The sequence below is a fragment of the Melanotaenia boesemani genome, chromosome 14 (assembly GCF_017639745.1).
Source record: "Melanotaenia boesemani isolate fMelBoe1 chromosome 14, fMelBoe1.pri, whole genome shotgun sequence".
Classification (NCBI taxonomy): Eukaryota; Metazoa; Chordata; class Actinopteri; order Atheriniformes; family Melanotaeniidae; genus Melanotaenia; species Melanotaenia boesemani.
Window position 1 is genome coordinate 5,595,306 of NC_055695.1, and position 25,175 is coordinate 5,620,480.

The following is a 25,175-nucleotide window of genomic DNA, read 5'->3' on the forward strand; positions in this document are numbered from 1 at the left end:
TAATCCAGCTTTCATGCGGTATCCTCTCATCTACTCCCTACGTGGGTGAAAATATTAGTCTGTTCTATCTGTTCATAAAGAGGATCTACAAGTCAAAAAACCATCGGATGTGACAAAGGTGTAAAGTTGTGATTTGGCTCAAAGCAACTTTTCTTGTTATCAAGTGTACAGCAGTGATTAAACCAAGCAATGCAGGATCAACCTTAGAAAAAAATTGTTAAGGAAAAAAATGTTATTGGTTGTTTGCTTTAACATTTTTTTCCCATTTGATGAACACTATTGCTGTAATAATTTCCTAAAATCTAATTTAATTAAATAAAAAAAAGAGTCTAATTTGCATGCAACACCCTTCTCCTGGTATGTGCCCCTGCCAGGGACCCCCATCAAAAAATTTCAGCACACGACCCTGTTAGCAGTTAAGTGCAACATTTTTTTATATATCTCGTTGGCTAACTCTTTTTTCATTCTTTCTTTTTTCTTTTTTTATTTATTTGATGTGGTTAATTTATAATCAGAACAGAACATTAAAAGTAAACAGTCCTCCATTGGATAAAACTCACAAGATGAGAATCCAGAAACATGAAGCAGAACGGCCCTGGAAAATTCTAATTTCACACAGTTTAACACTAGAAACACAAAAATAAACTGCCTTCGGTCCAAAGAACATCCAGAACACTGAAAAGGAAGATGTAAGCTTCCCAAATGAGCCTGGTGTGTACTTTTTGGGCCATGATTTGCAGCCTTTAGCTAGTGCAGGGGATCAGCTTGCATTCAGAAAGTGCACATTGTTTATCACGTGGAAGTTTCACACAATGCTGCATTTTTGTTTATTCGCCTTAGCTTCAGCATCGCTTCCACAGACAAGACAAGCACACAGCTACATGGGAGGTTTGCTTTCATTATAGGATTTCCTGGAAGCTAAAGTTCAGGAAGGGACAGCCCTTTGACTGGATGTGTACTGAGCCCAACAGCAATAGCTGGACTGCTGTTCAAATAAACTGGCAGCAGTTGGCATCCAGGTGCATTGACTGTCACGCTGACAGAAGCTTTACGCTCAATTTATGGATGTAATGGCCATCTAAAAAGTACAGAAAACCCCCTAAAATACTTTTTTTTTTTCTTTTAAAGTAATGGTCTCCAAATGGCTCAATGAAGACATAAAGGATAAAAACTTTGTTGACAGTAGGCCTGAGAAAGAGACATGTACAGTAAGAATTAAATAAGACAGCTAACATGTGTATTTAATTTATCTGAACATTTCCAAGAACTTTATTTCAGAATCAGTTACTTAACTTGAAAACATTCACAAAAGGAACTCTATGTGTGTTATTAAAATCTTCTTATTTAAAATAAACAGCTAAAATTTTCAAAGTCAGAACAGATGTTTTACAGTCTGACAAACATGCATTAGTTGTTCTTGCAAGCAGCAGCATGTGGTTTTAGTTCACTGAAAGTAAAATAACAATCAGCCCTTTGAACTCCGACGAGCGCTCACTTATCACTCCATTTAAAAAAACAAGAACATAATATTTGCATCTCAATCGTTGCACCTTTTTTTTATTGTGTGGTATTTGCCATGATTGCTGTCTTCCTTGGATGGAAATAAAGTGATTGCTTCATGGTTGCCAGATGTTTATTTTTTTCCCCCTTTTTTGTCAGACAGTCAGGCGAATGTAATGTTGGCCTAATACTATTCCAGAAATACTATCAAACTGCAATCCTATGCTAATCTCTGAGCTCTATTATGGCTCTCTAGCTCAGATTTTTAAGATTACACGCAGTTCTCCTGACAATTTTGCTCATTTTTAACAAAAGGTCGACAATGGGTGCTTAGAGATAAACACTGCAAAGCGATGTTGCATTGCAGGGGCTCTAAATGTCTATTTTAGGAGAGAGGAAAAAAAAGAAAAAGAACTCCAGCAAGAGTTCTGTGTTAGAATAGTTATATAGCATTGTTGCAACTTCCTTTTACTGAGCCCAAATCAGACCTAAGAATGTCAGATGCACCATGGATGGTTTAGCCAAAGGTAGGTAACATAAACAAGAGTTAATGAGCTGGATGTAATTAGTGCACTTAGAATGAAAACTGCCTTTAAAACCACAGAATTAACATCTGAATCTACAAAAAAATATTTTAATAGAAAGCTGAAAAATGAATGCAAGTAGATAAAAAAGAAAAATAAGTATAAACACTTAGAAAGCTGTATTTGTTATTGTAAAATAATATAAGATGTTCAGAAGATGAAGTGTGTGATACAGTATTTATTGCATTTTGGAGGAGGTATCCTCCTCACGCCAACAGGCGAATTCCAGCTCAAACTGTGCTGCAACATGTTACATGCTTCCTGTAATTGATCATGATTCCTCTCCTGGAGACAAACCTGAAAAAAGACAGTTAATTGGTTCCATGAAATGGGATTCCTATGAGACTCTGATCAAGCAGGCATGGAGCACTAAGAAAAAATAAAACAATTCACGTGTAGTGGATGAGACCATATACCATAAAAAGATATTTGACTAAAGCAAAAGAAGAAACAAGACAATATGCTTTAATAGTAAGGTCAAATTTCGTGTAAGTTTTCAGGTGATCCCTTTATAAAAAGTCTTGGTATCTTGTTTTATAATATTCATTATGTTTTATTCTAAACATGAAATGCATTGCAATTACATCTTTTTGTAGACCATATTTAACAGTAAGATATGAGTCAAGAACAACTTCTTCAGATGAATCACCAGCATTTTCTGGTAAAAGAAGTTTTGGTATCAATCTATTTTAAAACAAAACTTCAAAGGACAATGACTAATGCTGCTCTATGGGATTTTAGAAGAATTTCAGGACTTGGTTACGGTCATCGTGGCTGCTTCCATGTGCCCCACGCACTGCACGTATGATCCCAATTTCCTTGGTGCAGCAACAAATTTGAGCTCATGATAAATCATAACCCTAATCTAACTCAAACTGTGATCCAGTGTTGACGATTTATTAACAGGAAGACTCAGCCAGCTGTGGGGCGCAACAACACCAAAAACAAACAAACAAACAAGCCCCACTATTAGCCGCTAACAGCTGTAACATCAGCCAGTACCGACTCACGTCCTCTTTCCACAAAAATGTAGAGAACTGTTCCCCTAAACTTCCAATCAGGTATTTTAACTGATAAGCGTCATTATTCGCTGCATTCTGACACGTTCAATGACATTCTGTATATGTCACTACTACAGGGACAGAATATTTTTTATCTCAGTTCAACAGATTTTGTGGACACGGTAACAATCTTAACACGAGGGTTACATGTAATATGTCACAGTCTTTTATAATATGAACTATACTGACCCATATAAAGAAACTATTGATTGTTTAATATTGCTTATGATTAACATAGATGATTAGAGCCTGTCTCCCCCACCAATCTTCTGGTAGTCAAGTTTGACAGATTCAGGTGCTCAGACAACAGATCATTCTTTTTCTTTTTTATTTTAATGGTTGTAGTCATTTTATGTTTAGTTTATTTATCTGTTTAATGTTTGGTGGCATTGTTAAAGCTAATGTAGATGTCTATTTTATTTTTTCATCAGTTCTGTGATGAGATTTCGTGATACTGGTGCTACTGGTCTCGGGTTACATCTGGAGCTCTACATGAAGAGCACTAAGGGAAGTTTTAACTCTGCATCATTCTTTATATTTTTGTCCCTTTATGCTATTTTTGCCCTTAAATCTGGCCATTATTTTGGCTGTGTTAGTGGACATGGCACTTTTTTTTTTTTTTTTGTAAGAAAGTCTCTGCGATGGACTGGTGACCTGTCCAGGGTGTACCCTCCCTCTCACCTGTTAAAATGCTGGGATAGGCTCCAGCTTCCCAGGCAACCCATAATGAATGAATGAATCAAAGTCTCTCTTCACAATAAATACTTAAAATAGTTGCTTAGGGCACCAAATGGTTAAACAGGGGCCCTGTTTACAGCTGTTTGTGTGATATATAATTTCAAGAGTAAGGATTAAACTGAGCCCTGTGCGTATATTCATTTCATTTTGTGCATGCAATTTTATAACAACCACTACTACCAATACATTTCATGTTATAGTAAAGAGAACATATTAGGTACTGATCAAGAATAAATGAAGATGGGACATAGCAAAAATTTAAATTATTTTTATACTATTTATTACTTTAATACTTTTAGGATGAATGTGCCTTTAGAATGATGCATCGCTAGCTCTACATCTCTATCAAGTTATAGTACAACATGCAGACATTATCTCTGCAAAGGCCAAGCAGGAGGTTTTAAACAGTTCAGGTGAGGTCTCTAAAACAGCCAGATGCACCATCTGCTCTCAACGGAGACCACGTGATTTCCATTTTTTTTTTTTTTTGTGAGGTATATTTTTCTGCTCCATATTAGCAGTGTCCAATTTTACTCAATATATACAGTTTTATTCATTTGTATTGATGCAGCTGTTGAACAGCCTCTAAAAACTAAAAACAGTCTCTTCATTGACGAAGTAAAAGGCTGTAAAGAAAAAAAAGGAGAAATGATTTGAAAACCCTCTTACATCTTGATTATCTTTGCTGTAGTCTATGAGAAAACATATGTTGGAGTTCAATGAATGCTGCAGTTCATTTCCCAGCACACAGGATATGACATAACCCTTTCATGCAATGGAGAGGGAGGGAAATAGATCATCACTCACATGATAGTGATGACACAATTAGCATATTTATAATGATTTTACTGCATTATTTATGTGCTGATTTCACTCTTTGATTGCTAGCTTGAATAATGAAAAGTAAATTTCAGATCTCTACTCATTCTCTTGCTCTTGCAGCCATACTGAAGCTCAGGCATGAGGCTGGCTGATCGAAGAGGTGTCCAGTTTCTCAGTGCTCTGTCCACAGAACGGCGAGAGGAAATTAAATCGCTTTTCCCACAGCTCCATTAATTGTTTTCATTAGTTGTTTACTTACAAAGGCTTTTCCGGTGAACCCGGCGCTTACACGGGGCAGAGAAAAGCTGCAATGACTGTTTTCTCTTGTATTATGAGGGATTTGTCTATGATGGACTTGTGGCCCGAGCGCATGGGGTGGAGAAAATTTGAGGATACAAACTTGTGTATTCATTAGCATTCTTGCCTTAGAGAAAATAAATGACATTCTTCATGAAGAGGCAAAATGGATTTTCCATTTGAAGGTCACCACTTATGCCAGCAATGAGCTGCTTTTATGTAACAGCTAAACACAGACTAAGAACATGAGCATGAACCCAATGCCTCATTTGTGCATTCAAAAAATTTCTAGTTCATGCTTTTAGTGGCTATATCTCAATGAAAGCTGAAGATTAGTTTAATAATTACAGCTATGATACTGTACAAAAGTCATATGCTACAAATGATTTCTTTATATTTTGCAATATAATTTGTGCAGTAATTTATTGCCTTGTCCAAATATGATTGGAAACCATATATTTAAGTCCTAATATTTACCAGGACTGCAGTGAAACAACCAATATCCAATGTCAAACTTTGAAAGACTTTCAGATGTCCTGAACCTTTGCTCAAAACCACTTTTAGTGGTTTAGAAAGACGGGCTGCTTAGCAAAACAAAGAAGTAAAAGGGAGTGTAAGTCTTTTGCATGGTATATACAACATGTAAAGAGTGCATGAGCTGGGCAAAAGTTTGTAAACTGTTTTACATAAGTCAACAAAACTCCACATCTACATCAGATAGACTTCAAGATTAATTAAATTGATGTTATGATCAGTGTTGTTTTAAATTTCAAGTTAAAGTTTGTTTGTTTTTCAGAGATATGGTCACAAATCAGACCAAACAGCCTTAAAATTGGACATATAATCACAAGCCAAACAAAAGATAACAATGAATTTAGGCCAGAGCTAAAGAAAAATGCAAGGGTTTTGAGGTTTGAGGCATACAACACAAAATATTTTAGTCATGTGGTGGGAAAGCCTGTTTCTTATGGAGCTCATGTTTGTCATGTTAACATTGTTGGGGGGTTAATGCACTGAGGAGTAATTCAAGAGGAAGGTGACTGCCTCAGAACTCAGTTAGTTATTAAAGGTCTGTGCTGTGTGTTATTGTATTTGCCACTAATGGGCTCTAAGATGGGAACTCAAACAGTGGTGATGTCTCAGGCAGAAACGGTCTTTTTTCCCCTCTCAGACTGAGTGACATACTTTCCAGTCATCAGTCTCAAAGTATGGACAGTAATGAATGTAGAAGACCTGAAGTCAGTGTTTTAGTCTATTTTTTTTATTTAAATGTTTTTAAATGTGTTTAAATAAACAGACTTTACTATTATATTACCCTGTTGTATGATAAAACATGTCTTTTAGTTGCCAGTTCAGTCTAAAGATGTTAACTCCAGGTTCAGTCCAGGGAACGTGAACATTTTTACATCAAACATTGTAAACTTTTCGTTATGGACATGCTGGCAAAGGCTTTGTGTTGAAGTTGCAAACACATCTGCTAGCATAAAGTTTAACAAAACTGTAATCAGCTGATATTGTTAAGCTACTGGTAAATACATTAATATATGAGCATCAAGCTCCACTGACTGTAGTGTGTGAAGTGTTTCTATTTCTATTCAACATCAGACCACTCACTTACTACAGTTACCAAGTATTTTAGGTGCCTGATCTGATTACAAATGCTTCACCTATGGAAGTGAACCACTGCAGGCCCTTGAACATGGCTCTTAACCCCCATGCTGCATTAGTTATATTGATAGGCAATTATATTATATTATTTAATCTACACTATTTAGTCTAGTGTTACTGGGTTTACCTAGCTGAATAATTTAACTACAGAACAACTAACTTAGACGGAACACCTAAACCCTTCAACAGCAGCTCCACAGTGACGTTGTTACCCAAGGTCCTACAGTATGGTAACCCTGGAAGGAAATAAGCACTCAAAGAAATACTTTGTTGAACGAACTTGAAAAAAAAACAAAAAAAACACAGTTAAATTAGTCTTTTTCATCATTAAACAAATTGTTCTTTTAGTTCAATATACTTTATTTGGGTCAACCTAATTTTCTTTAGTTTGTTTAACTATATTTTGTTTTTCTAGTAAGACCTAGTTAAATTGTGTCAGTTTGATTTAAACTAATACTTTAGGTTAATTTAATTTTAGATTTACTTTAGGTTTATATATATACAGTATATATATATATATATATATATATATATATATATATAAAGAGAGGCCACAGCATCCTCAAAATCAGGTAGCTGGGGGGGTTGCTGCATGAACTATGATTTGATTTCAAGGTCACCATAGTTAAAAAAAAATGCTCTTAATGTCACTTTCTGGTTGGGTTTAGTAATAAAATTAGTTCATAAGAGTTGAAAGAAGATCGTGGATAAAGTTAAATTGTGTTCTTTGGATTATTCTCATGAACATAATTTTTTTTCTGGTTGCCTTGGTGACATATGCACTCAATACTTTGCTACGTACATTTGTTAAATCCTGTTTTGTTTTAACAATTTTAACAATTTTAAATGGTTAGATTAAAAAAAAAAGTCACGTTTTTATGCGACCATGACTGTCACATTCATGAACACCACTTCTCCAATTCATGTCACATAAAAACCTTCATTTTGAGCTGTTTCCGCCTGCATTAACAAACACCTCATGGGAACAGTTTTGGTCAGAGAGAAGTCTTTGAACACAACTGTATTACTTCCCTCCTGCTTTTATCCATACTCTCATTTTATTCCTATTTTAACTTTACTTAAGTTTACATTTTACTGCATATTGTACGTGTATAAGAGAACATGTGACAACTAAACATTTTGAATCTTAAATTCCAGCTCAGTTTGTCACAGATATGTTTGTGTGTATTTAATGTAATTGTATAGATGATACTGATGAGATCCTGACTTATTCTCATTTTCTCTAATCTTTGTGTTTAACATAGAAGAAGACAGGAAAAGTCTGTGGCTAAAGCCAGTGGGTTTAACTGCCAGTGCTGTTAAAATGAGGCAAATTTGGGTCAAACCATGAAAAAACTGCATTTAAAGTAGCAGCACGGTATCAACAAAATAGACATTTTCAAAATAACTCGCAGTCCTACACTGGGTGACTTTGTTCCAGCTTGTGTCCTTACATTTTTGGTCAAATGTGGCTGATTGACCAGCTAATGAGAAGTATTTTATTAAACGGGAATGGGAAGCAGTCAAACATTATCAATTATCTGGACAAAGCCAGATGGCTAGTTCTATGTGTAATTAAAAACAATGTTAAAAAAAGCAAATGCTTCAAACTATAACAAAAACTTAAAAAAAAAAAAGATGATACAGTTAATAACAGAGATTTATACGTGAATTTAACAAAATAAGTGGCAAATGATGAAAGCTGGAGTTTAGTTGTTCTGGAGAAATTGTGTTGATGTGTCCTCACGTCCCCAGCGAGCTTCAGACGCTGTTCCTTTTTGATGATGCAGATTATGTTACAAGCTGTCATTATTTTCCAGACCATTGACCTTCACCATTACATAACTGTGCATTCAACCCATCTTTCACTGTGGCCTCATCTGAACTTCCCTGAAATAAGTGATGTATAATCCCACTTTTAAAATGAAAGTGGTTACTGTCTGACATTGTTCATATTTCAATGGTAATTGTATTTTTTAATCCTGAAAGAAAAGGAATTAGACAGAAAAACTATGTATTTACTATAAATAAAGAGACATGTCTCCTTTATTGTTGAGTAAACATCTGGATATAGTTATTAAAGCCTCCACAACAGGGAGAAAAAAAAAAGGCATCAAATATACTTTCCTATGGGATAATGTATCTATGGGTAAAAAGTCACTGCATCGCCTCTGAAAGAACTGTACAACCTTTCCAGCACAAAATGTACTTTAATATTTTCTTTTTTTAAGTTTTGGGGCCAAATAGGTGAAAAGCAGAAAAATGATAGCAGATGTGAATCATTGCTGTTGCTTGGATTTATATGCAGCAACCTTCCGCTGTTGCTCCATCCAAAGTAAGCTCAATTACCTCATATTGATGCAGTGAATTGCTACATGTGGTGGTGTTTTTAACAAAGAATGTGTGATGAAGAATGACCTTATTTTATCAGAGTCACTTTGCTTTGATTCCCTGTTCTATCTATCTATCTATCTATCTATCTATCTATCTATCTATCTATCTATCTATCTATCTATCTATCTATCTATCTGTCTGTCTGTCTGTCTGTCTGTCTGTCTGTCTGTCTCTCTCTCTCTCTCTCTCTATATATATATATATATATATATATACACACAGTATCTCACAAAAGTGAGTACCCTCATCGCATTTCTGCAAATATTTATTATAGATATATTTAGTTATATCTTTTCATGGGACAACACTGCAGAAATGATACTTTCATACAATGTAAAATAGTCTATGTCCAGCTTGTTTAATTGAGTAAATCTACTTATAAAATAATCAACACACAGCCATTAATGTCTAAACTGCTGGCAACAAAAGCAAGTACACCCTTAAGTGAAAATGTCCAAATTAGGCCTAATTAGCCAGTTAGTGTCCCAGTGTCTTCCCAGTGTCATGTGACTCGTTAGTGTTACAAGTTCTCTTGTGTTAATGGGGAGCAGGCGTGTTAAATTTGTTGGTATCTCTCTGACTTTGCCATACTGGTCACTGGAAGTTCAACATGGCAACTCATGGCAAAGAGCTTTCTAAAGATCTGATAAAAATATAGCTGCTCTCTATAAAGATGGACTAGACTATAAGGAAATTGCCAGCACCCTGAAACTGAGCTGCAGCACGGTGGCCAAGACCATTCAGCTGTTTAACAGGACAGGTTCCACTCAAAACCGGCCTCACCATGGTAGACCGAAGACATTGAGTGCACATGCTCAGCATCATATCCAGAGGCTGTTTTTGGAAAATAGATGTGTGAGTGCCACCAGCATTGCCATAGAGGATGGGGGGTGGGGGGTCAGCCTGTCAGTGCTCAGACGATACAATGCACATTGCATCAAATTGGTCTGCATGGCTGTTGTCCCAGAAGGAAGCCTCTTCTTAAGACAATTCACAAGAAAGCCCACAAACAGTTTGCTAAAGACATGCAAACTAAGGACATGGATTACTGGAACCATGTTCTATAGTCTGATGAAACCAAGATAATCTTATTTGGTTCACGTGGTGGCGGCAACCAGGTGAGGAGTACAAAGACAAGTGTGTCTTTGTACTCCTCAATTAAACGGGCTGTACACAGACTACTTTACATTGTTTAAAAGTGTCACTTCTGCAGTGTTGTCCCATGAAAAGATATAATTAAATATTTGCAGAAATGTGAAGGGTGTACTCACTTTTGTGAGATACTATATATATAGCAGAGGAAAGCTGTTGTGTTTGATGTAGCCATCCCGAATGATGGCAGTGTCAGAAAACAGGAACATTAGAAAATGGAGGTATACCAAGGACTCAAGGAAGAGCTGGATAAAGCCTGAAAGGTAAAGGCAACAGTAGTACCAGTGGTCATCGGAGCACTGGGGGCCGTGTCCCCCACACTGGAGAAGTGGCTCCAACAGATACCTCCATCCAGAAGAGTGCAGTTCTAGGAACAGCTAAGATGCTGCGTAGGACTGAAGCTTGAGATGAACAGCAACTCACTCTATCCAGAGGTTATAGGGGGGTGGGTGAGGGAAAAGTCTTATCTTAAGCATTAAATGTCTTTTTAGTGGAGTTGCTAAGAAATCGTAAACACCTGAAACGTGACCAGGTCTGTGCTTACAACCATTAGTTTAATTTCAAGCACGTTAATTGAATTTGTCCCTTACACCTACTGACACAGTGACTTTAACATGCAGTTATGTAAGTCATGATTTATGCTTTTCTTTTCCTTCTTATTGTAACCAAGAAAATAAATTTACAGCTAAAATCATGCTCTGGTGTTATATGCTGAAAATAAAAAATGACAGGAATAATATCGAATGTCAAAGAAGAGGAAAAAGAAAGTGTCTTGTACAAGCTGGACTTGAGTTTTTGAGGTGAAAGCAGAGGTTTAGGAGTCAACCTCCATTCCTTCCTATCAGAGCTGATGTGATCGTTGCTGGTGACCATAAAGTCACTTGCACCCAAAAGGCCAAAAGTCATAGGAGATAGCTACCAGAAAGCCCACATTTTAACTAACTGTAGGTAGATGAAATAATACGTTGGCCACGTTTTACTGGTGGATGATTTTTAACTAAACTTGGGTTATAAATGATAAATTATAAATTACCTCAAATTATTGTTGGATAATTTAAAAGATTCTGTCAAACTTTCAAAAACATTTCCTACAAGAACGTGTCAGTCATTCCTTATTAGCTGAAATTCTCTCCTTTTTACTGCATTGGGCGCAATATTACTGTTACATTTAAAAAAAATACACAAATAAGGAGAATGGAATAGTGCATGCTGCAGACATCGTGTCTGAGACAGCTTTTCTTTGCTTCCAGGCTCAAGTTTGATCCTGAGAGGACAGAGGATGTGAACCCTGAAGAACTGAAAGTCACTAAAAAGAACATTGTTCCACCAGGAGATTTTTCCCACGCTTGCAGTTTTAGGTTGCTGCTGTCACATCCCTTCACTCTTGTCGTCCTGCTCTCACCCACTCACGTGGTGTGGCTACCATGAAACTTTTCCTACTCCTCCTCTTCTCCCCCCTTTACATTTTAATCTTTAACTCTCTCTCTTCACATATTTCTGATTTAATAAAGCTGCTTGACAAGATGCATTCTTTCTTTGAAAGAAAAGCTGGATGAAGGAGGGGAAACATGTTTTTGCATTTGTGGAAAATTATCTCCATTAAAATGTTCACATGTGGTCTTTTTGACAGAAATGATGGTGTAAAATATTTCAGATTGTTGATCTTAGACATTAATTATGTCCAAAAAAATTGTAGGTGGCACCAAACATAGCTGTGAAGGGATTCAAAAATACTTTTAGATGCTGTGCAATATGAGGTACAGGATGCATTCAGGGACCAAAGTAAGCTCCTTGGAGGTCTCGGCCACACTGAGGTGCGTATGCACAGCACATGTCTGACCCTGAGGGAGACAATAAGGAATGTGCACACTGGGTCATCCTCTTCAGATTTGCTCCCATCTTTACGACCACCAAGGGGGTCGCAAAGCATCCCTGATGGTACAAGTGGGACTCTGTGTGGCTGCAGCACCTATTTTAATCTCAAGGCCACGGGGATCAGTACAATATGAAGCTGATGATGACCGTTGCAATGATGAACACACAGTATGTGCCTGAGCGAATCAGCTGCTAATGTTCAGGCTGTAACTTACAATCAGGACATGGTGTACGTGCCAACTTTCTTTAATGTCAGTGTTGTGATCTTCACAGACAAACAGCCTTATCTTCTTTGTTTAGGAATTGATTTAACTTTCCTTGAAGTCGTGACAATTTTCAGTACCTAAAGTTGCAGTTTTATTGATATTTTTAGGCAATCTTCATCTCACTTTATGACTCTCACCTTATCTAGACTTCTTGTTTATTTTAGTCAGTGCAACACCCTTGCGCAGTATATGAGTAATTACCTTGTCAATCATGGTTAAACTAATGATGAAAGATAAACACAGAAGCAAACCAGGACTACGTGTTAACGTTTATTTATAGCTTTTTACTGCCCTCCAGTGCTTTAGAGGAAACTTACAACCCAATTCCAAACAGCTGGGACATTATGTGAAATTGAAATTACAACAAAATAAAATGAGCAAATCAAATAAAGACAGAAAAGTGAGGAATTGTACTTACATATATATCATTGCAAAAACCCTTAATACAGTTCATACAGTCATATACAGTAAAGAATCTGGAGGCATCAACAGGGAGGTTGGCTGAGAAATACTTCAGAAATCATAAAGAGGAGAGGGAAGTTTAAACGAGGCAAAAAGTGAAATAGTTTCACTGCAAGTTTTCTGTTGTGCGCTGCCTGTAGACCAAAACAAAATGTGTCATGAGCCATACCTCCATCTGTCCCCCACCCCCCACTCACCTCGTCTGCAAACGAGTGTGCAAAATGAAAACACATTGAGCAAAACAATTTCACAGTTTTGTGGAACATGTCAAAGTATTTCATAACATGTTAGCAGAGAGAAAGAACTCTCCGTGTGCGACTCAAACTGGAGCCCTTTTAGCTGTCGCAGTGCTCAGCACCACTTTGTAAACACAAGGCATGTTAATCTGAGTTATGTCTCTTCCTTTATCTGGCATCTTCTTTGCCAATGACCACTGGGATGTTTTTAGATGCAATATCAGATCCTGGTTGTTCTCAGATGAATGTTTTTATAGAGAGGGAAGGCTGAGGGCTCCGAGAGGAGGGAGGAGGCGGCGAATCACATGAATATACATTAACACGCGGCCGGACTGGCTGGTAAACATGGGACTGGAAATCAACACAGAGATACAATATGTGACGTCATGCTAAGTTCCAAATGAAATTACACCTCTAGTGCTTCACAAAACCATTTTTTTAATTACTTCAATCTAGAAATTATGAATTTTTTCTTGTTACCCCTTTAAACTTGTTATCAGGACTCAGTTGAAAAGCCTGCAAACCTGACAACAGAGCTACACTAAAGCAAGATATCTGTACAGCACATTTCATGAAAAAGCTCACATTAAATAAGATGAAATGCAAGAAATAAAAAAGGTGGTCAGATTATGTGGAGGCATATGAAATTAATGTACATTTAAAACAACTTCCCCTTGAAAAGTTACTCTAATCATAATGTGAAGTACAGTATTTCTCAGTTTCCGGTCTTTTGGGATTTTGTAGATCCATTATAATGTATTACTTAATGCACGTGTAAAGAATAAACTGAGGAAATATATTGTGGAAACTTCACTGTTTCAGGTTAATCTTGATGAACTGGTTCAGCCCACTTGAGATTAAATTGTGTGTTATGTGGCCCCTGAACTGAAACGAGTTTGACACTCCTGTGTTAGATTTACGAAGCCATCCAGATGTCTTTCTCAGGTAAGTAATTGAATATTTCTGCAGGAAAATTATAAAAAAAAAAAAAAAAAAAATTGTAGCTACTACAACAGCATGACTTTGTAGTAGAAGAGTTTGTGTGCTGGACTGGACTGCATGCAATCCAGACCATACATCGAACACAATGAAGCACAACATGTTGTATAAAGAAGGGACACTACATGGTGGTAAACAAGCTCCTGTCCCAACTTTCCTTTTCTTCTTCTTGTGCTCTAAAATATTATTGTAACAAAAAATATTTTTTTTGAAAGTTTTGAAACTAAAATAAATCAGTTTTGACATGGTGCAAACTTGTTATTTATTTTACTTTCCCAGTTTGACAAGGATATTTTATAGTGAGACATAAGATATGTTTTACGGCATAGAATATTAAATGAAAATAAATAGAAAACAAAAACATAATTCTCATTTAAAGCATACTTTCCTATCCAATAAATTACTATATTATTTTACATACTTAAACACCAAATAATCATGTTCAAATCCCAGTTGAAGAATTTAAGGGTTGTGATATTTGTAGTACCCAAACAAAACACTAGATGCCAGTGTAACATCACAAGGAGGTAAACCATTTTGGTGTAACTCGCTGCAGATGCTTAAAACACAACTTTTCTGCTACTTATAAATGTAGTTAAACTTTGTATTATACAAAATCATATATCTGTGTAAATAGAGTTCACAGGAATAACATAAGTATTGCATGACTGAAAACATTATCACAGTGTCTGACATTGGCACAATTTTTCCTCTGGAAGGATTGAATCAGCTGAGTTCTTACTTGTTATATAAAGGATGTTATTTATAGCAGTATATGCAACAGAAAAAGTAAAAAAAAAAAAAAAAAAAAAAAAGCCAAAAGAAATTGAATACTCATACTGTTTGCTGGAAGACATCATTAAACTACAACTTATTCATTAAGTGTTTAAATTACATTTAAATATTAACTTGATTAACTCTTGATCACATGGAGGAAAACTAGCTGAAACTGGTATAGCCTTAGAGGTCCACTTCCCCTTCTCAAGAAAAAAAACAGGTTTCTTCCTGTGCTGCCGTGCCAGAGGACTATTTTCACTTGAAATGGGATCAAATGACAACTGTTCACATGAAGTATGTGTACAGTTTGACGTTGAGACTTTCTTAAAAGAGATAAAATGCTTCAAGCAAAGATTTATTTCCGCTGAACCGGGGGGGCAGAGGCAGACCTATCCCAGGAGGGAAATCTCAAAACCTCTGTTAATAAAGGCACGATTATCAGGAGGCCATCCATACAAAAATAGATGCACTAATAATGAACTATGTACCATCTATGCTCTCTAAACAAGTGAACTCTTGTGTCCAAGGAATTATCAGCTGTAATCTAAGAACAAAAAACACAACTGTAGTGGTTGTGTTTCAGCTTTGTAAAACATCTCAGGGCAATCAAGTTTTATACCAAGTCTACAGGCAAACATGTACTTTGCTGTCTTTTTGGGTCATATAACAGGGTAGGCATCTATCACCCAGATCATTTAAAAAAAGAAAAAACAATGTGAAACAGATCATGGGTGTTTTCATTAAGCTAACGTATGTCTTTGCTCTAGTCATTTTCCTTGCTTCTGTCCAAATATTTGTGGAGGGAAGCTCAGATTTTGGAACGTGAGTTAAGAAAGAATCCGTGAACAAGCTTTGGTTCCTTAAGTTTTGTTTACAGAACCATTTTTTTAAAAGATTATAAGGCACAAACACTCCTCACACATGCACGACAGCCTACCAGCTGGTCACTGCATAGGAAGTTATGAAGCTAAAGTAATCTTTGGGTTTATGTTTTTGTCCGGTATTTGCTGTGCTGTTGACCCTCTGAAAGCTACTCTAACTCTTCTTTGATAATCTATTGAAGTCTGTTATTATCTAATAATCTTTCTTGGAAGCAATTTGGATCAGGCTTAATCTATGATTGTACAATAAGCATCTTCTTCTGGCAGTGACAACAGATCTATACATGTTTGATGACCCCCTGCATCACTTTTTTATTATTAATTGCTAAAACCAGTATTGCTGATCATCATTACTGTGTGTAGATCGAGATAAAATGTCAGAGGGTTACTATGGAGATGGAGGCAGCATTAAGCAATCTCCATATGGATCAGGCCTGTGGACCAGCTGTTGTCCACCTAATAATGGCTTCACTCTACACTGATGACATCTGAATACACAAACTTGACATTCAGCCACACTTTGTGCTCAGCCTGTGGTCAAGATACTCCGTACATCATAATAGCTGTATATTACATTTTAATGAGAGTAAATTATATAATCAGCACCATCGTTGTAATCATAAGTATTATTACCTAACTACAGGCTCTGGAGATTGTTTTGTATTATCCCTCTGATGTGGTCCCTGTTGGGTTGGCAAGCAGGTGCTATTGTGTTTTAGTCCAGTTGCGGCTTTGCTGTCATTAATCATCTGAAGTTGATGGCAGAAGCAAACAGTATCTAAGGTCATAACAAAGTTTTACAGCTCTTTCTATTGCGTTAATCCTGTCACATCATCTTTTGTGCTTCCTGTTTGCTAGAAAGTTCCCTCTTATTCAAACAACAATGGACATAAAGCCCAGAGAAGGAGGGTGCCACAGCCAGTTTTATTTATGACATGGAGCAGAGCAGTTTCCAAGGTGAACAACAGTTTTGCACAACACCATCTACAGAATGACTCATAAAAGATGACAAATATGCCACGGTCATCTCTATACCCGATAATGTGATTGATTACACAAGCTGTCTGGTTATTTGCACAATTACGTTGTAATTTTACCTGACTGGGTGTTTCTATTCAGTGTTTCATGTGTGTTACTGGGGTAAACGAGATGTGAGATCCTTATGGACGTGGCTAAAAGTGTCATAACTGGTTTATTGATCAGGCTTCTGTGTTGCACTTCAACCTTTTGCTTTGCTAAGCAAATCATCTTTCAGCCCACAGATGCAAGTTCAAAATTAGATTTTTGTTTAAATAAACGGGGACATTTTTTCCACTTTTCACTTTATTTTTCAAATAGTTCGGTTGATTTGCTTGCATGTAAAAAATGACAAGGATATAAATATTTCAGAAATTAAACTTTTTCATCTTTTCTTTTGTAAAAATTTATATTACGACAAATATAATTACAGGTAAATAAATACAAATAAATACAAAGTACCCCATAGGGCTGTTAAAAAAGAAACATTGCACAACTTTGACAGTACATTTCACATCAAAACTGAAAAAAAAGGTTGCCTAATGGTGAATAAAAGTGCTTTTTCCCCATTTCTGTTCTCCCTTTTTTTGATTGTCATTCAGTCTCTTTAGCTTTGCCCTCTAAACTTCATCTGTAGAGGCACGTTAGTTGACTTTATGACAACAGCCCTCTACTTTCCCATCTACCTTTCTTCAATTTTCAACCCCATAATGTCTTTGTGGAGACATCCTCTGCAGTACAGGCCCATCCACTTCTGCTTTCGTCACAGCAATCTCTGCATCTGCGCTGTTGCTGGCACCAGCTTCATAATGCAGCACCAAATGCCGTGCCTTCCTTGCATTTTCAATAAATAAAGTGACTCGTGGTCCCTCTAAAGCCCATGAAAACATTTCACACCTTCTTATGATGCTGCTGATGCTTAGTAGTCTTGGTGCTGGGTTTGGCTTGGCACAGTAGATCTCTGTAGGCAGGAGAGCGGAGGAAGCGAGGGTAGCAGTCTTTGGCCATTAGCATGTAGATTTTGTACTGGGCTTGGTCAAAACAAGAAGGTGAAGGAGCTTGCATGTTGACTTTGGTGATGTCACGGGTTTCATGGTCAATATTTATCTGCACAAAGGAAACAGGAACAAAAAATTTAGTCTGAGTTTCTTTTCAGATAAATTTCTATACTGACAAGTTTTTGCATCTCTTTACCTCTCGTGGAGCTTCACTGCCAATGAATTCATCATAGATTTTCTGGGCTTTAGCAGGGAGTTTAGCAGGACACCTGGTTCTTCTGTAATCTTCACAGGCAAAGTAGAACGCAATGTTCTCCTCGCTGAACTCAGATACAAGAAATGCTGTGAAGGCACACAGTCCATCTGCGGAGAGAAGAAATTCAATTAGTAATTACACTTAATGGGCCACCATGCTGCATGTGTGTGCAATTTACTGGAAGCTGAACACACTTTTCTCAGTTAGAAAATGTTCTATAAAAAGCTGAATTTGACAGTTTACTTACGTTTGCTTAAAAGGAGCTTTTCAAAGGACTCCTTACACCTAAGACATTCTTCCAGGGTTGGCCTGAAAAAAAAGATTAAACATGCTTATATAAGATCTAAAATTTATACATTAAGCACAACAATAAAATGAATGTTTAGTGTTACAATGGCGTTTTTGAATGCTACTCACTTATTTTTTCCTATCTTGCAACAGGAAAGAGTCCAGTTGGGCTTTTGCAAAATGCTTCCCAGCCTTGCTTTCAACTCCTTGGCCCTGAGGGGGAAAAAAATACAACAGCTAAGACACATAAACAAAAACTAAACGTTAACTACATATCCACATTAAAGCCTAAATCGTAAAATAAAAACAGCATGAATCAATATGAGTTTAAAGATAGATTTGGCATACATTAAAATTGCCCCCCCCCTTTTTTTAGCTTCCCAAATGTTCAGAAATAAATGCAAAGATGGCTTCTAACCCCAATCCCTCCGAAATCTGAGTCTTTGCATGAAGCTGGATGTACCTTTCCAAGCAGCAGGTAGGCAGCGATGAAAGTCCTTTACACATAGCAGCAGGTTGGAGCTTGAACAAGGGGTGTCTGACAGGTGCTGGTTAAGTATCCGTTTAGTAAAGCTCTGTCGGGAGCTAGGTTCTCTCTGCTTGAACAGAGTCAGTGCACAAGTTTTATAGTCCTGCTGCCCCCTGCCTCTGATGTGTCATCAGCACTGTCAACCAATAACAGAGAGGCAGACACACACAGAGGAAAAGAGAGAGAGAGAGAGAGCGAGAGATGAAGTTAGAAAACAGGAGAGGGTGTGCAAGGACGAGGCTGGGAAATTACTGTTAAGATAGAAGCCTGATAGTTGAAGCAATGTTTTTCCAGCAAAATAAAACATTGTTTAGTTTTCACCCTACTTTTTTCTAATCATGTAGATAAATGAGAAAAAAAACACACCTCATGGTTACAAGTAAGGGTATTGCTTGTTGCTCCACATGTCACTGTTTGTGTCTGCATTCATATACTCCCTATAGTTCACAATATTTTCAAACTTTCCATGTGTTGAGTTTTAAGTTCAACACGTGGAAAGTTAACTTCATGTTAATGAGGATTCTTTTTCTACTGCCTGTCGAAAATGACCTCCCCAAAATAAAAAAAACAAGTATATCTTTTCAGCTAAAAGGGTTGTGTGTATAATCTTGTCAAAAGAAAGCTGAGACAAGTGAGATTATTACAGAAGCGTCAGAATCAAGATATGCGTCAGAGTAAATTGACCTGGAACACAGAAGAAAATGTAAATGGTTTTGTCCTCCTTAAAGAAAACCACATTACTTTCTGTGAAAACCAGAGGAACTGGGCATTAGTAAATGTCTGATGAGGAACTGTGCAAAAAAAAACAAAAGTAAATTAATTAAAATTACTGAGCAGTTTTTTTTTCAGATGTTTTATTAGGTGTTACACAGTTAACGGCTAAATGAGTAATATTTTTTTCTGTAAAAATATTTTTAAATGTTCTCATTTGTTGTAAGGGGTAAAAGGAAGCTTCCCTATAAACAATTTGTCTATCTACATCAACAATGTCTTTGTCAAGCTTTTCACATTTCAAAGTAAGAGTTATGTGATGAAATAACTTCAGTGCACAGTGTAACTCTTTACTACTTCCTGGTTCTTTAACCAATCATAGGCGACTCCCCACGGTTGCTAAACAACTGCGCAGCGTTTGGTATTTTATGTCGGCAAAAGAGCATCAACCTGCAGGTATGGAAGCTAGTAAAAGAAGCGGACCAGAAATAGTTTCAGAAAAACTAAAAATGCATCAGCATCCTGCTAAAAAAAAAAAAATAAATCATGTTTGCGGGCGCTATGTTCTCCGTCCTCCATAGACTGTATAGAAAAGAGCCGTCCTCTCACAAACTGGCAACCCGAGCGAAACTCTCCAGTGGGGGGGTTGACGCTCTCCATGTTTTTCTCTTTCGACTGTGGTTCCGATTTGAAACACTAGGTGTCATTGTTACTTATTTTGCCTTTAAAAATATCTCAGGAAGCCATTGGCCAATGATATACAGTAGGTGTCTTCAACAATGGTCAGAGTCAGAAGAATCCAGGTACAGCCCCCATAATTCACCTTCGAAACACCATGAGGATCCACAAAGAAGTGAAGCCCGAGATAAAAAGAAAAAGAGTGAATACTAACCTTTATAAAAATGGAAACTACCAGGACCTTCGTGATTAATTTCAAACAGAGAGAGTCATAGAAAAACACAAAGGTTTTTTTTTTCTCTACTTGTTTGTGTGGAGAAATTAGCAGAAGCTCTGAAATGGACAAAGCTTTTGTTACATGCTTTTATCTGCTTTGAGTTTAAACTGTTTTTTGTTTGGATGGTAATGCTTGGTAGTCTTTTAGCTGCATCTCCCATCATTTTGCTATGTTTCACATTAGATTTGATGCTTCCTAGCTTGTGCAAAGATGTTCTTAGACAAATAAAACAAAATCTCTCCAAGTAACAATGAGAGAGCATTTCTTCCACAATGACGCTCCTATTCCAGTATGCAGCACATGTTATGTTGCTATGAATAGCTGGTCAATCCAATCCTAGTACAGCACAGAAAGACTTTTTTTTTCCTTCCTGTTTGGTGGCGTTATAAAAGCAGCTGTTATGACTCAAAAGGATTTTAGATTCATTTGGCAACAGAGTAACTGCATCAACAACAGCAAAGCCCAAGACAAAATTACCTATGGTTGAGAAATGAAAAACAAGGGTAAGGTGTTATAAAAGGCATGATTAGGAAAAATGGCCAGGTATTAAAACAAAATATGTTTTTTTGGGTTTCTATTTCCTGTAGTCACATCTACACTGCTCTACAGAAAAATTACAGCCAAGCGAAAGGCTTCCATCCCACAATTTAAAGCCATGGATGCTTACACTTTTAGTTTCGGAGACATGACGAGAATGCATAATAGATGTTTCCTGGAGAGACTGGGCTGGACTGACAGTGGCTTCTTTACTTAATAATAAATGCAGAACACCACAGTGACTGGTAAAATTCCAGAAATTCTGGTTAGAAGAAACCAATTTACCTCGGAGTACAAGACAGTGTACAGCAAATCACTCATTTTAGTATTTTGCTTATATTTTTGAGGTCTCTAAAAGGAAGAAATGAACAATGAAAACAAGGAAAGAAAATCAATAAAGACCAAACCCAGTGAGGGTTTAAATGATTTTCATATTGCTTGTATTGATTTTTTTACTAAATAAAAAGGTGAAAAGATGGAATGGTGAAACAGTACTATGGTGGTGTGACTTGTACTCCATATTAGTTCAACTAAGCAAAAAGGTACTGTCAACAAGGAGAAACTTATTTGGCTAAACTGATTAAAATCCTTACCTCTAAAATAGGCAGAATTTTTCAGAACTCTTATAATGCAGAAATGACTTATTCCTTGCTGTGAATTACTTATATATTCACAGCAGAGACATTAACTCTACTGTAATACAGGCTATCACATGAGTCAGTGTGCTCATATAAAGTAAATGTTGAAGCATTAGGTACAGAATGTGCACAGGAGGAAATCAAAGAACCTCATATTCAGTTGCTTTTCACTGGATTTAGAGAAGAAGAGAAAGTATCACTGGCCTTTCACATGGTTATATTACTTCTTTAGAAAATCTTTGAGTTCATGGTTTTTTAAAAGGTAATATGCAATTATACTTCAACCTTGAGGGCCCTGATGGAGGTTCACATTCCTATTAATAATGAAAAGAATACAATATTCTCTTTAACCACATTATTGCCAGCAGGCAGGTGTACATCTAGCTACTCTGCAGAATAAAACTTGGAGACTGTTTAGCAGATGACAAACAGTCATGGATGCCTTTTGTCATATTACAAATCTATACTCACTATTTATATTCATGCAGCGTCTGCGTAATGCTGGTTACAGCGAACAGCCTAGCATCCGCGTAGGTCCGTGGAAGGTTGACATGCCCCCCTGCTAGGCAGCATAGTTATGTGGAAGTACTGCCTTGTGATTGGTCAGTTTGTGATAGCATGTTTCCAGATGGCTGGATCTTCTCACTTAATTTGAGCAGTAACCACCATTTTTAAAAAACAACAAACACTATATTTATTTCTTTGTTTGCTTCCACAAGACACATGCGTGCCTCCATTGTTGATCTAAAACAGGAAATATATTTGTCAGAACTGAAGTGAGCCATAGAAAGAACTCCTCCCTGTGGAGTTTACCAGCTGATACCAGACCTACTGCCACCTTCAGATTCAGAAGAGAAACTGCAACATGAGGCCATAACACTACACTCGAATGTGAGGACACTTTTCACCAGTGTGAGTATAAATCCAACTTTAGGCAAAGCATGACCAAAGACTGACAGGGACTAAAGCAGGACACGGAAAGGTTATCTGGCTGTTTTTGTCCCGATAACAGTAACAAGACCACTATCATTCCCTCATCTTGTATGTTCTCTTCCATGATGGGTGTTGTGTTTTCCGGTTGTTGCTATGCTTCATCTTCATTTTTGTTAGATCACTTTTAATCACGCAACATTTCTGGTTTTGAGGACTAGATTCTAGATTGGCTGTGGACATAATCATGTCTATCGTTTAGTGCTGAGATTATTGGAGCAAACCACATACAGTACAAAACTGTTCAATGCCTGATTTTTGATCTTCATGTGCGGGGTCTCTAACAGTTTAAAAGTCTGTTCAGATTTAGAAAATCTGTGTGTACCCAGTTTTTGCAGATAGTTCTTGACACATCCCCTGGAAAACTGATCAGGAAATATGCAGTGGCCCCGAGCACTAGGGGTGTTAACCGACACAAATATATCTTTACTGTGATGTCAACCCAATGGATACAACTCCTGATTGAAGAAATTAAAGTAGTAAACTTAAAAAGCATAGATTGTGGTGGTGGGGTAATCACACTCATTAACTTTAAAGTTGTTTAAAAAGTTTGTATATTGCATGTTTAAATTATTTAAGAACCCATAGAAAAATATTGTATTAGTTTATTATAGCTATACGCTGTAATACTTTCTGACTTTAATGTAATTTGTTATTTTTATATGTCAATATTACATGATGAGGTTCACCTGGGGCTCCATGTGGACTTCAGTCAACACTGTTATTAGACATGCTTTCAAAACAGAGAAATTCTTTGATTCAGATTTAGCCATAGATAATGTATTTTGTGTAAACTAACACCAGAGCCAAATGATTAAAGGATCTCCAACCACCATTTCCCCCTGCTGACAGCGTGAACACTTCTTTAAACTGCTTACATAAGGTTATGGTTAAGGCCGCGAGCATTTTGAAGAACTGAGAAGAAAAAAACCCATTAAGAAAAGAAGATCATTACTCTGATTTTAAAGGAACTGTTTTGTAAACCTGCAATGTGGGGCATTTGTTCCCTTTAAGCAGCAAGAAAAAACAGTGCAGATGAGGAAAAGCCACTCCAGGGGCGGCACCAGGCGGTAGAAGAGGTTATCATACAAGCTTGAAAGGAATATGAAAAGGTATTCTGGATAAATAAATAAATAAATAAAAAACAACCATGCTGCTGTTGCTAAGGAGACAGAAGCATCATGGGACAAAAACGCTGCCCGAGTGAAAGTTGGAATCCAATAGTCCACTGACTTAATATTTAATTAAAGCTGTACCATGCAAGTTAAAAAAATGGTGGACAGAATAAAATCTGAATTTTATTTAGGTTTAATCCCATATAAGAAAACACAACTGGAAGAAAATAAAGATGAAATATAAAGGAAGGTAAGACAGAGTGCTCCGTTTTTAAACAATGTACTCTCACAGTTTTTAAGGCTGGATTGTAAAACTACCACATATTGCGTTAAGACAAAAGTTCCTCTTCAACAGTATCTGCTGAGGCTGAACCACCTCATCTGCTAACATTTATGATGGATATATTAAGGTGTGAGGAGAAGAATCAGCATACAAAAATTGAAATGGGATTATAAGTAAGAACACATGGAGGCAAAAACAGGGATTGTTCAGGGTGCAGAGCCAGGGTTATAACATCTAGCTCAGCTTTCTTGTTCAGATGTTGTCACGTCTTGTTCCCAAAATACATACAAAGCCATTTTAAGAGACATTTTAAGATTCACAGAATCAGAACAAAAATAATTTAGTTTTGGCTAAAAAGTTTTAAAACTAAGGGCTGTAAAGGAAGCTGAACAAAGAACATTCCTTATGATACACAATCATTTAGAAAGCTCACAGTGTACCAAGGCCAGGCACCACTGAGTAGGTTGAGTCAGCTTATGTAGTGGGGATGGCTTTTTTCACTGGGAAAAAAAGAAAAAAAAAGATAGCTGCCAGGGAATTACCCAACCTGTCCGGACACATTGTTCTGCTGTGGAGGATTTAATTGCTCCATTTGTTGCCATCAGAGAACAAAGGTTTGCCTGAGGAGCCTGGGGGAAGCCGGCCACCCACTCACCCACTCACACTGTGACGACAGCACTCACCCATCGGTCCCAGTGTCAAAACCGGAAAGGGGAGTAATATTGTTGAACAAAAGGCTCTTCTTGAAGCTGGAGTCACTCTCCATGAAGCAATATGATGACAAAAACTCACATCAGCATGTGCTTGTACACCTTAAATCACAGTCAATTTAAAAAAAATATATACTACTGTTCAAAAGTTTGGGGTCACTTCCCTATTGACTCCCATAGCAAAGTGACCCCAAACCTTTAAAGAGTAGTGTAGGAAGATTTTAAATGGCCATGAGAAGATGGTGTATGAAATGTTGTGCTCACCACTGCTATAATTCATTTATTTATTTATCTATTTATTCATTTATTCTAACTCTAGGTGAGACAAAGATTTGAAAAAAAAAAACACACACAAAAAAAAAACCAAACAAAAAAGCAAAAAAAAAAACCAAACTGAGAATAAGGTGTTTGCTGGTTTTCAGTAAAACTGGTCCAT

At 36.9% G+C, this 25,175-nt stretch overlaps 1 protein-coding gene and 1 long non-coding RNA gene across 2 annotated transcripts; both read right to left on the reverse strand.

The window, feature by feature from the left end:
* Positions 1–52: 52 nt before the first annotated feature.
* On the reverse strand, positions 53–22,734 carry LOC121652905. Its single transcript, XR_006012705.1, has 3 exons — positions 22,652–22,734; positions 6,824–6,829; positions 53–64 (listed from the first exon to the last, which is right to left on the reverse strand). It is a non-coding gene; the product is annotated as an uncharacterized LOC121652905 (long non-coding RNA).
* rgs16 (regulator of G protein signaling 16) lies at positions 16,668–18,861 on the reverse strand. The gene is made up of 5 exons (XM_042006019.1): positions 18,735–18,861; positions 18,401–18,484; positions 18,231–18,292; positions 17,924–18,090; positions 16,668–17,836 (listed from the first exon to the last, which is right to left on the reverse strand). Exons 1-5 carry the CDS (start codon positions 18,776–18,778, stop codon positions 17,621–17,623), a joined length of 573 nt encoding a protein of 190 aa, XP_041861953.1. The 5' UTR covers positions 18,779–18,861; the 3' UTR covers positions 16,668–17,620.
* Positions 22,735–25,175: the final 2,441 nt, after the last annotated feature.

Excerpts from the sequence above, each read along its gene's own strand:
- rgs16 (XM_042006019.1), bottom strand. The coding sequence starts at position 18,778 with ATGTGTAAAGGACTTTCATCGCTGCCTACCTGCTGCTTGGAAAG. Across the intron at positions 18,293-18,400 it reads TGCAAGATAGGAAAAAATAA|GCCAACCCTGGAAGAATGTC; the intron begins GTGAGTAGCATT and ends CTTTTTTTTCAG. Across the intron at positions 17,837-17,923 it reads GCAGTGAAGCTCCACGAGAG|ATAAATATTGACCATGAAAC; the intron begins GTAAAGAGATGC and ends TCCTTTGTGCAG.